The sequence below is a fragment of the Phyllobates terribilis genome, unplaced genomic scaffold (genome assembly GCF_046119375.1).
Source record: "Phyllobates terribilis strain yellow unplaced genomic scaffold, ASM4611937v1 Scaffold_12__6_contigs__length_324123572, whole genome shotgun sequence".
Lineage (NCBI taxonomy): Eukaryota > Metazoa > Chordata > Amphibia > Anura > Dendrobatidae > Phyllobates > Phyllobates terribilis.
In genome coordinates, this window is record NW_027362772.1 from 303207568 (window position 1) to 303224745 (window position 17178).

Consider the following 17178-nt stretch of genomic DNA (forward strand, 5'->3'; position numbering starts at 1 on the left):
GTGTACATACATTACATTACTGATCCTGAGTTACATCCTGTATTATACTCCAGAGCTGCACTCACTATTCTGCTGGTGCAGTCACTGTGTACATACATTACATTACTGATCCTGAGTTACATCCTGTATTATACTCCAGAGCTGCACTCACTATTCTGCTGGTGCAGTCACTGTGTACATACATTACATTACTGATCCTGAGTTACATCCTGTATTATACTCCAGAGCTGCACTCACTATTCTGCTGGTGCAGTCACTGTGTACATACATTACATTACTGATCCTGAGTTACATCCTGTATTATCCTCCAGAGCTGCACTCACTATTCTGCTGGTGCAGTCACTGTGTACATACATTACATTACTGATCCTGAGTTACCTCCTGTATTATACTCCAGAGCTGCACTCACTATTCTGCTGGTGCAGTCACTGTGTACATACATTACATTACTCATCCTGAGTTACATCCTGTATTATACTCCAGAGCTGCACTCACTATTCTGCTGGTGAGGTCACTGTGTACATACATTACATTACTCATCCTGAGTTACATCCTGTATTATATTCCAGAGCTGCACTCACTATTCTGCTGGTGCAGTCACTGTGTACATACATTACATTACTGATCCTGAGTTACATCCTGTATTATACTCCAGAGCTGCACTCACTATTCTGCTGGTGAGGTCACTGTGTACATACATTACATTACTGATCCTGAGTTACATCCTGTATTATACTCCAGAGCTGCACTCACTATTCTGCTGGTGCAGTCACTGTGTACATACATTACATTACTGATCCTGAGTTACATCCTGTATTATACTCCAGAGCTGCACTCACTATTCTGCTGGTGAGGTCACTGTGTACATACATTACATTACTCATCCTGAGTTACATCCTGTATTATATTCCAGAGCTGCACTCACTATTCTGCTGGTGAGGTCACTGTGTACATACATTACATTACTGATCCTGCGTTACATCCTGTATTATACTCCGGAGCTGCACTAACTATTCTGCTGGTGCAGTCACTGTACATACATTACTGATCCTGAGTTACATCCTGTATTATACTCCAGAGCTGCACTCACTATTCTGCTGGTGCAGTCACTGTGTACATACATTACATTACTGATCCTGAGTTACATCCTGTATTATATTCCAGAGCTGCACTCACTATTCTGCTGGTGCAGTCACTGTGTACATACATTACATTACTGATCCTGAGTTACATCCTGTATTATACTCCAGAGCTGCACTCACTATTCTACTGGTGGAGTCACTGTGTACATACAGTACAAACCAAAAGTTTGGACACACCTTCTCATTTAAAGAAATTTCTGTATTTTCATGACTATGAAAATTGTACATTCACACTGAAGGCATCAAAACTATGAATTAACACATGTGGAATTATATACTTAACAAAAAAGTGTGAAACAACTGAAAATATGTCTTATATTCTAGGGTCTTCAAAGTAGCCACCTTTTGCTTTGATGACTGCTTTGCACACTCTTGGCATTTTCTTGATGAGCTTCAAGAGGTAGTCACCGGAAATGGTCTTCACTTCACAGGTGTGTCCTGTCAGGTTTAATAAGTGGGATTTCTTGCCTTATAAATGGGGTTGGGACCATCAGTTGTGTTGTGCAGAAGTCAGGTGGATACACAGCTGATAGTCCTACTGAATAGACTGTTAGAATTTGTATTATGGCAAGAAAAAAGCAGCTAAGTAAAGAAAAACGAGTGGCCATCATTACTTTAAGAAATGAAGGTCAGTCAGTCCGAAAAATTGGAAAACTTTGAAAGTGTCCCCAAGTGCAGTTGCAAAAACCATCAAGCGCTACAAAGAAACTGGCTGACATGAGGACCGCCCCAGGAAAGGAAGACCAAGAGTCACCTCTGCTTCTGAGGATAAGTTTATCCGAGTCACCAGCCTCAGAAATCGCAGGTTAACAGCAGCTCAGATTAGAGACCAGGTCAATGCCACACAGAGTTCTAGCAGCAGACACATCTCTACAACAACTGTTAAGAGGAGACTTTGTGCAGCAGGCCTTCATGGTAAAATAGCTGCTAGGAAACCACTGCTAAGGACAGGCAACAAGTAGAAGAGACTTGTTTGGGCTAAAGAACACAAGGAATGGACATTAGACCAGTGGAAATCTGTGCTTTGGTCTGAGGAGTCCAAATTTGAGATCTTTGGTTTCAACCACCGTGTATTTGTGCGACACAGAAAAGGTGAACAGATGGACTCTACATGCCTGGTTCCCACCGTGAAGCATGGAGGAGGAGGTGTGATGGTGTGGGGGTGCTTTGCTGGTGACACTGTTGGGGATTTATTCAAAATTGAAGGCATACTGAACCAGCATGGCTACCACAGCATCTTGCAGCGGCATGCTATTCCATCCGGTTTGCGTTTAGTTGGAACATCATTTATTTTTCAACAGGACAATGACCCCAAACACACCTCCAGGCTGTGTAAGGACTATTTGACCAAGAAGGAGAGTGATGGGGGGCTACGCCAGATGACCTGGCCTCCACAGTCACCAGACCTGAACCCAATAGAGATGGTTTGGGGTGAGCTGGACCGCAGAGTGAAGGCAAAAGGGCCAACAAGTGCTAAGCATCTCTGGGAACTCCTTCAAGATTGTTGGAAGACCATTTCCGGTGACTACCTCTTGAAGCTCATCAAGAGAATGCCAAGAGTGTGCAAAGCAGTCATCAAAGCAAAAGGTGGCTACTTTGAAGAACCTAGAATATAAGACATATTTTCAGTTGTTTCACACTTTTTTGTTAAGTATATAATTCCACATGTGGTAATTCATAGTTTTGATGCCTTCAGTGTGAATGTACAATTTTCATAGTCATGAAAATACAGAAAAATCTTTAAATGAGAAGGTGTGTCCAAACTTTTGGTCTGTACTGTACATTATATTACTGATCCTGAGTTACATCCTATATTATACTCCAGAGCTGCACTCACTATTCTGCTGGTGCAGTCACTGTGTACATACTGTACATTACATTACTGATCCTGAGTTACATCCTGTATTATACCCCAGAGCTGCATTCACTATTCTGCTGGTGCAGTCACTGTGTACATACATTACATTACTGATCCTGAGTTACATCCTGTATTATACCCCAGAGCTGCACTCACTATTCTGCTGGTGCAGTCACTGTGTACATACATTTCAATACTGATCCTGAGTTACAGCCTGTATTATACCCCAGAGCTGCACTCACTATTCTGCTGGTGCAGTCACTGTGTACATACATTACTGATCCTGAGTTACCTCCTGTATTATACCCCAGAGCTGCACTCACTATTCTGCTGGTGCAGTCACTGTGTACATACATTACATTACTGCTCCTGAGTTACATCCTGTATTATACTCCAGAGCTGCACTCACTATTCTGCTGGTGCAGTCACTGTGTACATACATTACTGATCCTGAGTTACATCCTGTATTATACTCCAGAGCTGCACTCACTATTCTGCTGGTGCAGTCACTGTGTACATACATTACATTACTGATCCTGAATTACATCCTGTATTATACCCCAGAGCTGCACTCACTATTCTGCTGGTGGAATCACACTGTATTATACACGTATCCTCTTACCCGTCCCATGCAGATAGTCACGAGCCAATTCAAACAGTCTTAGGTGCATCACAGTGATAGGGTTAAAAGATCCTGTAGCGAGGAGTACAACCTCCATCCTCTCATCGGATTTTTCCATCACTTCTGCAGAATACCTGGATGTTGGGTGGAGGGCGTCAGCGTTACTGATGAAATCTACAGAGGAGGAAATGGAAAGGAGAAGAAAAAGGAGTGGAATCAAGATGGAATTACTCAGCCTTAGATTACCTGAGAAGTCATAAATCTATTATACGAGCTCCTTTGTGCTCATTTCCTGCAGAGCATCGCTCTTGTCTACATGCTGTGCAGGGAACCGCAGCAGAGCCCACTGAAGTGAATGGGCCTGTATTATTGTCCTCTGCACAGATATTAAAGGGCTACTCCATACTTGGCCAGCAATAAGTGACAGATGTGGCCACATCTTCATTCTCATGGGGCATTTCGGACCCCCGTTCTGAAGATCAGTGGGGTCCCAGTGGTCAGATACGTTGCCAGGGTGGGGAATAACCTATTAATTATTGATGGAGTCTCATCAGTCTAAGGAATAGTGGGGACCCCCTCCCTCTCCGAACAGCAAGTGATGGCAGACCCCAGCAATCACGGGATGGAAGACCCCTTTGAAATGAAATAATTCCAGTTTTGCAGATACATTTATTCTGTCCTAATTTTTGCAGATTTTTTTTTTTTTGATCCGTCCACTCAAGAGATTCAGGAAAGCAGGGACCAGGCAGAGAAAGGGTTAACCGTCTCATGTCATAATAAGGGTGTTGTAATGCGGTCGGCTCTGCGTTATTACACCACGCACTGTACATGTATTCACACTGACCCCTGCACACATCGCACTTGGGTAAGGAAAAATGGGGTTAGAGGTCAGAAGAAAACCAGACGGCGGCCAAAACCGCGCAATTATTTCATCACAGCCGGACGAGCGACTGCAGCGCACGGGACCACGTGGCCTCATATGTACAAGGATCGAAATTCTATGGTGACCGATGTCTCGGCGTCTGGGTAAAAGCGCTGGCGGTATATGGACGGAGCAGTTTTAGCTCCCATACAAGGCTCAGCCGTCCGTCTGTCTACTTTGGACTTTTCATTAAAATGTTACCCTGATAATAGTCTAAATATAAGTGGTCCTGGTAATGGGACCTCCAGCGATCAGCTGAGACCTGTGGAGGAACTCAGAAGTGCTGCTCAAGTTTTCTGCAGCGCCTCCGCAGGGGGGGTGAAGCATTGCACAGCTCCCATGTGATACATTGTCAGGGTGGGTCCTCCAGAGGAGGATGTTCTCTGCTTAATTCTGCTCTCAGGTACAAATACTATGTGCATATACAGGTGCATGCATGCAACATATGCTATGTACACTCCTACTGATCGGAGCTTGTGCTGCTGCTTAGCAGATGGTCCAAATATTCATTACACTTTTGCATCCAATGTATTTGCTTTCATACATATGAAAAGTAAAAAAAACTACTTTGCATATAGTCTTGAGTAAAAATCTCCTACGTATACAGCCCCTACGAAGAGCAATGTGCCTCCAAGAGGACCAACTACAAATACCAAGTCGAGACTTTAGCTTCATGCTAATCTGCAGACAGCAGAAAAGTGGCAGATGGATTTATAGCAGTCTCTTCCGACTCCCCCTTATACATGCACGCTGGACTCGACCGAGCATGCACGTGTATTCAATAAGAAGAGCGGAGTATCTCCATTCCGACATGGCAGGAGAGCCAGGAGTCCCCCATAAACACTAGACGGTCAACATATCTCTAAATTTTATGGCCACCTACACACACGACTGTATGATCAAATACTAACCATGTTTACATGGTGATTGTCCATTTTTCCATGCAGCTGTGGATGTGACTGGAGTATAAGACATAATCAGTGGTGTACCACCAATGGCGGCAGGCCACGCCACTGCTATGGGGCCCGTGAGCCGGGGGAGGGGAGGCTCCGGCCCTCAGCGCAAACAATGATGATGGAGGAGGGAGCGTCAGCAGACGTTTCCACCCCCATCATTCTGCCTCAGCGTCTGACGTCTCAGAACAGCGGACGCGATGATGTCATTACAGGGCGCCCGCTGCTTTGAGATGTCCGGCGCTTCACACCACACACTGAGGAGACTGGAGCATCGGGTGAAACCAGGAGAAGTGAGCACTGTATTTATTTATTTTTTAAATCAGTGACTAGTGGCCATAATAAAGTATGGGGGGTGCATTATATTGTGTGGAGGATCATGGGGAGTGCATTATATTTTATGGAGGACCATGGAGAGTGCATTATATTCTATGGAGGACCATGGGGTGTGCATTATATTGTGTGGAAGACCATGGAGGGTGCATTATACTGTATGGAGAATCATGGGGAGAGCATTATATTTTATGGAGGACCATGGAGAGTGCATTATATTCTATGGAGGACCATGAGGGGTGCATCATATTGTATGGAGGACCATGGAGGTGCATTATACTATATGGAGGCCCATGAGGGTGCATTATACTATATGGAGGACCATGGGGGTGCATTATATTATATGGAGGATCATGGGGGTGCATCATATTGTATGGAGGACCATGGGGGGTCCATTATATTGTATGGAGGACCATGGGGGGTGCATTATATTATATGGAGGACTATGGGGGTCCATTATATAGTATGGAGGACCATGAGGGGTCCATTATATAGTATGGAGGACCATGGGGGGTGCATTATATTCTATTGAGGACCATGGGGGTGCATTATACTGCATGGAGGACCATGGGGGGTTAATTATATTGTATGGAGGACCATGGGGGGCATTATATTCTATGGATGACCATGGGGGTGCATTATATTATATGAAGGACCATGGGGGTGCATTATATTATATGAAGGACCATGGTGGTGCATTATATTATATGAAGGACCATGGGTGTGCATCATATTGTATGGAGGACCATGGGGGGTACATTATATTATATGGAGAACCATGGGGAGTGCATTACATTTTATGGAGGACCATGGGGGGTGCATTACATTCTATGGAGGATCATGGGGGTGCATTATATTGTATGGAGGACCATGGGGGTGCATTATATTATATGGAGGACCATGGGGGTGCATTATATTGCATGGGGGACCATGGGGGGTCCATTATATACACTGCACAAAAAAATAAAGGGAACACTTAAACAACAGAATATAACTCCAAGTGAATCAAACTTCTGTGAAATCAAACTGTCCACTTAGGAAGCAACACTGATTGACAATCAATTTCACATGCTGTTGTGCAAATGGAATAGACAATAGATGGAAATTATTGGCAATTATCAAGACACCCTCAATAAAGTAGTGGTTCTGCAGGTGGGGACCACAGACTACATCTCAGTACCAATGCTTTCTGGCTGATGTTTTGGTCACTTTTGAATGCTGGTTGTGCTTTCATACTCATGGTAGCATGAGACGGACTCTACAACCCACAGAAGTTGCTCAGGTAGTGCAGCTCATCCAGGATGGCACATCAATGCGAGCTGTGGCAAGAAGGTTTGCTGTGTCTGTCAGCATAGTGCCCAATGGCTGGAGGCGCTACCAGGAGACAGGCCAGTACACCAGGAGACGTGGAGGGGGCCGTAGGAGGGCAACAACCCAGCAGCAGGACAGCTACCTCTGCCTTTGTGCAAGGAGGTACAGGAGGAGCACTGCCAGAGCCCTGCAAAATGACCTCCAGCAGGCCACAAATGTGCATGTGTCTGCACAAACGGTTAGAAACCGACTCCATGAGAGTGGTATGAGGGCCCGACGTCCACAGTTGGGGGTTGTGCTCACAGCCCAACACCGTGCAGGACGCTTGGCATTTGCCACAGAACACCAGGATTGGCAAAGTTGCCACTGGCGCCCTGTGCTCTTCACAGATGAAAGCAGGTTCACACTGAGCACATGTGACAGACGTGACAGAGTCTGGAGACGCAGTGGAGAGCGATTTGCTGCCTGCAACATCCTTCAGCATGACCGGTTTGGCAGTGGGTCAGTAATGGTGTGGGGAGGCATTTCTTTGGAGGGCCGCACAGCCCTCCATGTGCTCGCCAGAGGTAGCCTGACTGCCATTAGGTACTGAGATAAGATCCTCAGACCCCTTGTGAGACCATATGCTGGTGCGGTTGGCCCTGGGTTCCTCCTAATGCAGGACAGTGCCAGACCTCATGTGGCTGGAGTGTGTCAGCAGTTCCTGCAAGATGAAGGCATTGAAGCTATGGACTGGCCCGCCCGCTCCCCAGACGTGAATCCGATTGAGCACATCTGGGACATCATGTCTCGCTCCATCCACCAACGTCACGTTGCACCACAGACTGTCCAGAAGTTGGCGGATGCTTTAGTCCAGGTCTGGGAGGAGATCCCACAGGAGACCATCCGCAACCTCATCAGGAGCATGCCCAGGCGTTGTAGGGAGGTCATACAGGCACGTGGAGGCCACACACAATACTCAGCCTCATCAGGAGCTTGTCCAGGCGTTGTAGGGAGGTCATACAGGCACGTGGAGGCCACACACAATACTCAGCCTCATCAGGAGCATGCCCAGGCGTTGTAGGGAGGTCATACAGGCACGTGGAGGCCACACACAATACTCAGCCTCATCAGGAGCTTGTCCAGGCATTGTAGGGAGGTCATACAGGCACGTGGAGGCCACACACAATACTCAGCCTCATCAGGAGCATGCCCAGGCATTGTAGGGAGGTCATACAGGCACGTGGAGGCCACACACAATACTGAGCCTCATTTTGACTTGTTTTAAGGACATTACATCAAAGTTGGATCAGCCTGTAGTGTGTTTTTCCACTTTAATTTTGGGGGTGACTCCAAATCCAGGCCTCCATTGGTTAATAAATTTGATTTCCATTGATGATTTTTGTGTGATTTTGTTGTCAGCACATTCAACTTTGTACAGAACAAAGTATTCAATGAGAATATTTCATTCATTCAGATCTAGGATGTGTTATTTGAGTGTTCCCTTTATTTTTTTGAGCAGTGTAGTATGGAGGACCATGGGGGGTCCATTATATTGTATAGAGGACCATAAGGGGGCATTATATTCTATTGAGGACCATGGGGGTGCATTATATTGTATGGAGGACCATGGGGGGTCCATTATATAGTATGGAGGACCATGGGGGTGCATTATATTATATGGAGGACCATTGGAGATGCATTATATTGTATGGAGGACCAAGGGGGGCATTATATTCTATGGAGGACCATGGAGGGTGCATTATATGAAGGACCATGGGGCTGCATTACAGTGTATGGGGGGCCATGTGGGGTGCATTATATTCTATGGAGGACCATGGGGAGTGCATTATATTATATGGAGGACCATGGGGGGGTGCATTATATTATATGGAGAACCATGGGTAGTGCATTACATTCTATGGAGGACCATGGGGGGCGCATTACATTCTATGGAGGACCATGGGGGTGCATTATATTATACGGAGGACCATTGGGGGTGCATTATATTGTATGGAGGACCATGAGGAGTGAATTATATCGTATGGAGGACCATGGGGTATATTATATTGTATGGAAGACCATAGGGGTGCATTATACTGTATGGGGGGGCCATGGGGGTGCATTATATTATATGGAGGACCATGGGGGAGTGCATTATATAGTATGGAGGACCATGGGGAGTGCATTACATTCTATGGAGGACCATGGGGGGTGCATTATATTGTATGGAGGACCGTGGGGGGTACATTATAATGTATGGAAGACCATAGGGGAGCATTATACTGTATGGGGGGCCATGGGGTGCATTATATTGTATGGAGGACCATGGGGGATGCATTATATTGTATGGAGGACCATTGGGGGTGCATTATATTGTATGGAGGACCATGAGGAGTGCATTACATTCTATGGAGGACCATGGGGGTACATTATATTGTATGGAGGACCATGGGGGTACATTATATTGTATGGAAGACCATAGGGGTGCATTATACTGTATGGAAGACCATAGGGGTGCATTATACTGTATGGAGGACCATAGGGGTGCATTATACTGTATGGAGGACCATAGGGGTGCATTATATTTTATGGAGGACCATGGGGGTGCATTATATTTTATGGAGGACCATGGGAGGTGCATTATATTGTATGGAGGACAATGGGGGTGCATTATATTTTATGGAGGACCATGGGAGGTGCATTATATTATATGGAGGACCATTGGGGATGCATTATATTGTATGGAGGACCATTGGGGATGCATTATATTGTATGGAGGACCATTGGGGGTGCATTATATTGTATGGAAGACCATTGGAGGTGCATTATATTGTATGGAGGACCATGAGGAGTGCAATATATTGTATGGAGGACCATGGGGGTGCATTATATTGTATGGAGGACCATGGAAGGTGCATTATATTATATGGAGGACCATTGGGGATGCATTATATTGTATGGAGGACCATTGGGGATGCATTATATTGTATGGAAGACCATTGGAGGTGCATTATATTGTATGGAGGACCACGAGGAGTGCAATATATTGTATGGAGGACCATGGGGGTGCATTATATTGTATGGAGGACCATGGAAGGTGCATTATATTATATGGAGGACCATTGGGGATGCATTATATAGTATGGAGGACCATTGGGGATGCATTATATTGTATGGAGGACCATTGGGGGTGCATTATATTGTATGGAGGACCATTGGGGGTGCATTATATTGTATGGAAGACCATTGGAGGTGCATTATATTGTATGGAGGACCATGAGGAGTGCAATATATTGTATGGAGGACCATGGGGGTGCATTATATTGTATGGAGGACCATGGAATGTGCATTATATTGTATGGAGGACCATGGGGGATTCATTATACTGTATGGAAGACCATAGGGGTGCATTATACTGTGGGGGGGTCATGGGGGTGCATTATATTATATGGAGAACCATGGGGGTGCATTATACTGTATGGAGGACCATGGGAGGTGCATTATATTGTATGGAGGACAATGGGGTGCATTATATTATAAGGAGGACCATTGGGAATGCATTATATTGTATGGAGGACCAATGGGGTGCATTATATTGTATGGAGGACCATGGAAGGTGCATTATATTGTATGGAGGACCATGGGGGTACATTATATTGTATGGAAGACCATGGGGGGTGCATTACATTCTATGGAGGACCATGGGGGGTGCATTACATTCTATGGAGGACCATGGGGGTGCATTATATTATACGGAGGACCATTGGGGGTGCATTATATTGTATGGAGGACCATGGGGGTATATTATATTGTATGGAAGACCATAGGGGTGCATTATACTGCATGGGGGCCATGCGGGTGCATTGTATTATATGGAGGACCATGGGGGAGTGCATTATATAGTATGGAGGACCATGGGGAGTGCATTACATTCTATGGAGGATCATGGGGGGTGCATTATATTGTATGGAGGACCGTGGGGGGTACATTATATTGTACGGAAGACCATAGGGGTGCATTATACTGTATGGGGGGCCATGGGGTGCATTATATTGTATGGAGGACCATGGGGGATGCATTATATTGTATGGAGGACCATTGGGGGTGCATTATATTGTATGGAGGACCATGAGGAGTGCATTACATTCTATGGAGGACCATGGGGGTACATTATATTGTATGGAGGACCATGGGGGTACATTATATTGTATGGAAGACCATAGGGGTGCATTATACTGTATGGAAGACCATAGGGGTGCATTATACTGTATGGAGGACCATAGGGGTGCATTATATTTTATGGAGGACCATGGGGTGCATTATATTTTATGGAGGACCATGGGAGGTGCATTATATTGTATGGAGGACAATGGAGGTGCATTATATTTTATGGAGGACCATGGGAGGTGCATTATATTATATGGAGGACCATTGGGGATGCATTATATTGTATGGAGGACCATTGGGGATGCATTATATTGTATGGAGGACCATTGGGGGTGCATTATATTGTATGGAAGACCATTGGAGGTGCATTATATTGTATGGAGGACCATGAGGAGTGCAATATATTGTATGGAGGACCATGGGGGTGCATTATATTGTATGGAGGACCATGGAAGGTGCATTATATTGTATGAAGGACCATGGGGGATTCATTATACTGTATGGAAGACCATAGGGGTGCATTATACTGTGGGGGGGTCATGGGGGTGCATTATATTATATGGAGAACCATGGGGGTGCATTATACTGTATGGAGGACCATGGGAGGTGCATTATATTGTATGGAGGACAATGGGGTGCATTATATTATAAGGAGGACCATTGGGGATGCATTATATTGTATGGAGGACCAATGGGGTGCATTATATTGTATGGAGGACCATTGGAGATGCATTATATTGTATGGAGGACCATGAGGAGTGCAATATATTGTATGGAGGACCATGGGGTGCATTCTATTATATGGAGGACCATGGGGGGTCCATTATATTGTATGGAGGACCATGGGGGGTGCATTATATTGTATGGAGGATCATGGGGGGTGAATTATATTCTATGGAGGACCATGGGGAGTGCATTATATTGTATATTGTATGGAGGACCATGGGGGTGCATTATATTGTATGGAGGACTATGGGGTGCATTATATTGTATGCAGGCCCATTGGGGGTACATTATATATTATGGAGGACCATGGAGATTACATTATCTTCTATGGAGGACCATGGGGGGTACATTATATTGTATGGAGGACCATGGCAAGTGCATTATATTGTATGGAGGACCATGGGGAGTGCATTATACTGTATGAAAGATTATGGAGGGTGCATTATACTATATGGAAGGCTATGTGGGGCCATTATAATATTTGAAGGGTTATGTGGGGTCCATTATACTGTGTGCAAGCAATTATCCTGTGTGACGATTTGTGTGGGGACCATTATACTGTTTGGAGGGCTATTGCAGGCCCATTATACTGCGTGGAGGGCTGTGTGGGGGGATCATACTGTGTTGGGGTCACCTTACTTTGCCTTGGGAATTGAGGAGGGGTACAGTAGGGTCACTATACTGTGCATGTGGAGTTATTCACCTATTCACCATGAGGGTATCATACTGTGTTTGGGGGGTACTTTTGTTGGCATCATACTTTATGGGGGCAATGAAAGAGAAATCTAGGACTTCAGCAGGAGGAAAATTACTATGCAAAGGCTGGAAAGTTGTGATATATGCTCCTCTGTGACCCCGACAGTTATTTAATTATTTTTTGGGGGGTTGGGGGCTGGGCAATTAGAACTTCTGCTACGGGGCCCCATGATTTCTATGTACAGCCCTGGACATGATATAAAATAAACAGTGTCCAAAGGAAAGGAAAACGCCTATTCCAGTTTGCAATTTTCTGCAAAGGGCAACCAAGGACACGTGGAAGACAGCAACGTATAAAAAGAGGAGAAATAACGTAAAAGCCATATAAAAACAGCAAAGCAAACAGTCGTTAATGTTCACTCACCCTGTGCCCGCTGTGAGCTCCTCGCACTGGCGTCACCCTGAGGAGGTATTACCCGGCCCCCGATACGCGCTCGCCTCTGGTTACTATACGGCCACGTGCAGACATTACTGGGGTCACTACGTCTGCACCTGGAGAGTCTGGGGCACAGGGCTAAAATTATTCTGGATAAACCCAACATAAGAAGCCGGGAGGATGGATCACACCAAATCCGCGGTGCTATTGCCCATCACTGATAAAATAAAGGGGAGAAAACGGCAAATGATACAAAAACAAAAACACAAATAACATAAAATGAATGAAACAAAGTATAAGGTGCAGCATCGGGATCACAACGCAAGGGTGGGGGTTTATATGTTTTTTTTTCCAATGGGCGAGCTGTAATGTGGAATAATATTAAGGTAATTCACTCCTTAATCAGTTGCTGTTACAACAAAATGTGTAGAAATTATTAGAACAAAGGAAAAAAAAAAAAAAAAAAACTTAGTAGTAAATCTTAGTAAAGAATTCTGCTTCTTTATCCACTTATGAGCCAATTCTCCAGCTGTGTCATCATTCACTCGAAAATCTGTACTGAAAAAAACAGACTGTCAGCTCACTGAGGGATCAGATTACAGCTGCCCATTGAAATCTTTGGAGAGGAGAGAGTGAGTAGATAAAGAGAGGCACAGGCAGAGCCATGTGGAAGATTTCTAGTATCCAGTGCTGGATTCACAACTACACTGCTTAGTCCTGCAGTATAATGCCCTCCAAGCTTTTGCTTTATAGTAGGAGTTTTATCTCACCCCAGACCTGGATTTACAGCTGCTCTGCATAGTACTGCAGTATGTCCTCCATGTTGTTTCTTTTTAGTAAGTCCTTTATCTCAGGCCAGAACTGGATTTACAGCTACTCTGCTTAGTACTGAAGTATAATGTCCTCCACGTTGTTGATTTTTAGTAAGTGTTTTATCTCACCCCGGAGCTGGATTTACAGCTACACAGCTCAGTATTGTAGCATAATGTCCTCCATGCTGTTGCTTTCTAGTAGGAGTTTTCTCTCACCTCAAACCTGGATTTACAGCTACACTGCTCAGTACTGTAGTAGAATGTCCTCCATGCTGCTTCTGGACATGCTACAAAGAGACAGAGGAACAGGAATCCCTCATTTCTGTGTGTGTTTTATGTATGGGAAACATAACAGCTAGTCTACTACCACAGGCTCAAAGACAACTGAAAATTTTTGAAAGAGAACACAGAAGGGAAAACTGGTTAAAATGTCAAGCTACAGGTCATGTAATTGACTCATGTACACACGTCAGTTTATTTTGAAAAGTCGCCTGAAACCTTTTCTCTGTTGTTTTTTATTATTTGCTTCCCGAATGCAAAATTAAGCAACTTTGTAAATACTCTTCATTTTCCAGCATCAGAGTCTTTCACCTAGCTGGCTGCTCTTCAGATTCTGACACAAATCCGTAAGAGCTCTGCTCCTGGTTGTGACGGCCCTCTCTGCTCTCCCCCTCACTTCTTTCAGTATTAGAGGAAGCAGCATTGAGGGGATTATACAAGGCAGATAAAGTGGAGAGAGTGAAAAAGCATCTACAGTCTCAGGGAGGGTGGAGAAAACATGCTGAAGATTTGGAGGTAACCACATGTAGGGGAAATAATTCCAGGAATTAAGTTGTGCTTATACATAAGAGCTAATGAAGGTAGCAATATCCAGGATATATTACTGAGAGGGACATGTTCATAAGTGAAAAGTCCGAACCTGTAAGAAGACTGCAAATTGGACATCAAGAGGTCTGAAAATGAATGATGATTACACGATGAAACTTAGTGCAACATTTTTTTAACTAACTTTACATACAAATATATGTAACAATCATTTTTTTTCTACATTCAAAGTAAGTTTTAATTATTGAAAATAATGACACTGACAGCAGCAATCATGGAAATATCGCGCTTCCTCTGGCGTTTCAATGGTGGCATCAACAGACTAGTACTTCTTGTATGGGCTTTTTCTTTCTCACCTGCACCCCATGGCACCCCCAGAGCATGCACAATATCCGGATGATTGCAGAGAGGAAAATAAGAAAGTTTCATATATTTTTTAGGTCTAAAGGGTAACGTTTCTCCTTGTGGAGAGTGACACACCGGCTCTGGCATGCCAAGGTAAGGAGGCTTATTCGCCATGCAATGCCCCTCTGGGAAATTTAATATGCAAATTGCTTCTTCAGGGAAAAAGAGGACTCGAACTCTATAGCGCCACCTATTGGAAGCAGCGATCCTACAAGTCACAATCAACCCTTTAACGAGTCTTGCAATATAACAGGATAAAAGCCAAATCAGAATCTAAATTTGCAGACACAGTGTTTCGGGCTGTTGGCCCTCGTCAGTGCAAAGTATGAGAACTGATTTGGCTAGATGAGAGGCTCTGGACTGTGGTCTAAGGGGTAACGTTTCTCCTTGTCATGCAATATGCAATATATTTTTCTACTACTTTAAAAGTTTACTGAACATTTTTTGAAACACCGACGTAAATAATATCCCAGATCGGAAGAAAATGTCCCCACCTATGACCAACCACCTCCACACATTCCACGACGTACACGCGTGTGTACAGCAGAGGGCGCTGCCTGCAAAGTCTTCACAGTTTGGAGAATGGTCCCAGTGTGCGGCCAGCAGATGCCCACACATCACATAACTCCGCTGAATACTTTTGTCTGCATCCAACCAACTGTATAAACCAATGAGATGCTAATCCATCCCAGCCCGCGCCCTTCCCCCACTTTCAAATATGCCACGCTGCCCCAGTGCCACTATTGTCTTGTAGCCGAATGCAGCATGCTCCTTTGGGTGGCTCAGTCTCTGGCGATCACAGTGATGGTCTGTGTCATAGTCACTAACTGGCTAGTGGTGAAGAGTGCCGAACTACTGCATGGCGTCATCCGCAAGCTGCACCGGTAACCGAGACTGGAGTCCGGTGCAATGGTGAAGAATTAACCCATGCAACACCAGAAGCTAATTTTGCATCCTGTTTACAAAATTACAAACCTTGCGTCATCAAGGCCAAATTTTAAGTTCAAAAGAGGCGAAGAAACTATGAAAACCAAACTAAACTGGGAAGAGAATGAAAGAAAGTAGTGCTGGTCCATGGAGGTGGGGACAAGGCGACATTGGGCACGTTCACAGAAATTCCTCTGGAAACTTCAGGTGAAATTCTGCAACTTTCTCATTTAGGCCACGTTCACATCTTCAGTATTTTACATCAGTATTTCTAAGCCAAAACCAGGAGTGGGTGATAAATGCAGAATTGGTGACTTGTTTCTATTATACTTTTCCTCTGATTGTTCCTCTCCTGGTTTTGGTTTACAAATACGGATATCAAATACTGAAGGTGTGAACGTGGCCTTACACAGAGACTAATTTCCCACCGTTCTCTGCTTGTTCAGCTTCTTTACATCCAAAGACTTAGTTGGTTACAACTGTATCCAGTCTAGACTATCCCCTAAGAGCTAAAGACTGATACATTGTAACAAACTGTCAGGACAGCTGTTGCATTTAGCTCACAGAGGATTGTATAGACTGGAGACAATTGCAACAAACCCTCAGGTGTGAGAAGGTCTGAGAATGTAAATCCGAATGCATCTGTCCAGAGACAGCAAGCCGAGATCTTGAACATTGGTGAGTTATATGATAATACATAATATATCAGAAAGTTGAAAAAGTTTGCAATAAGCAATGATTAAATGCATTTTAAAACTTGATGACGTCTTAAAAGAGATTGCAATATCCATAGGATAGGGGGATAATTTGCTGATTGCTGGGGGTCCGACTGCTGGGACCGCCCCACTGATCCTGTGAACCAGGTTCTGCAAAGCCCCATCTTGCATGAAGCAGAGGTGGCTGTGCCAAGTACAGCTCTTGGCAATTTCTGGCGATGAATGGAGCGGAGGCCGAGCAGGCGAAGTCACTCCAGAGAGGACGGGACCCAGATTTCATGATCACTGGGGGTCCCAATAGTTGGATTCTCAGATTTCAGCAAGTTATCCTGTATTCTATAGATA

At 44.6% G+C, this 17178-nt stretch overlaps 2 protein-coding genes across 2 annotated transcripts in view; both read right to left on the reverse strand.

Moving 5' to 3' along the window:
- Positions 1 to 17178, reverse strand: part of LOC141172776 (nicotinamide/nicotinic acid mononucleotide adenylyltransferase 1-like) — a 68600-nt gene that overhangs the window by 32635 nt on the left and 18787 nt on the right. Inside the window, exon 2 of the mRNA XM_073657281.1 lies at positions 13137 to 13365. Within this exon, the coding sequence (XP_073513382.1) occupies positions 13137 to 13314 (178 nt within the window). The 5' untranslated portion in view covers positions 13315 to 13365. The remainder of the gene's footprint in view (positions 1 to 13136; positions 13366 to 17178) is intronic.
- LOC141172777 (nicotinamide/nicotinic acid mononucleotide adenylyltransferase 1-like) overlaps positions 1 to 17178 on the reverse strand; it is a 44396-nt gene that overhangs the window by 8347 nt on the left and 18871 nt on the right. Inside the window, exon 2 of the mRNA XM_073657282.1 lies at positions 3623 to 3796. Within this exon, the coding sequence (XP_073513383.1) occupies positions 3623 to 3796 (174 nt within the window). The remainder of the gene's footprint in view (positions 1 to 3622; positions 3797 to 17178) is intronic.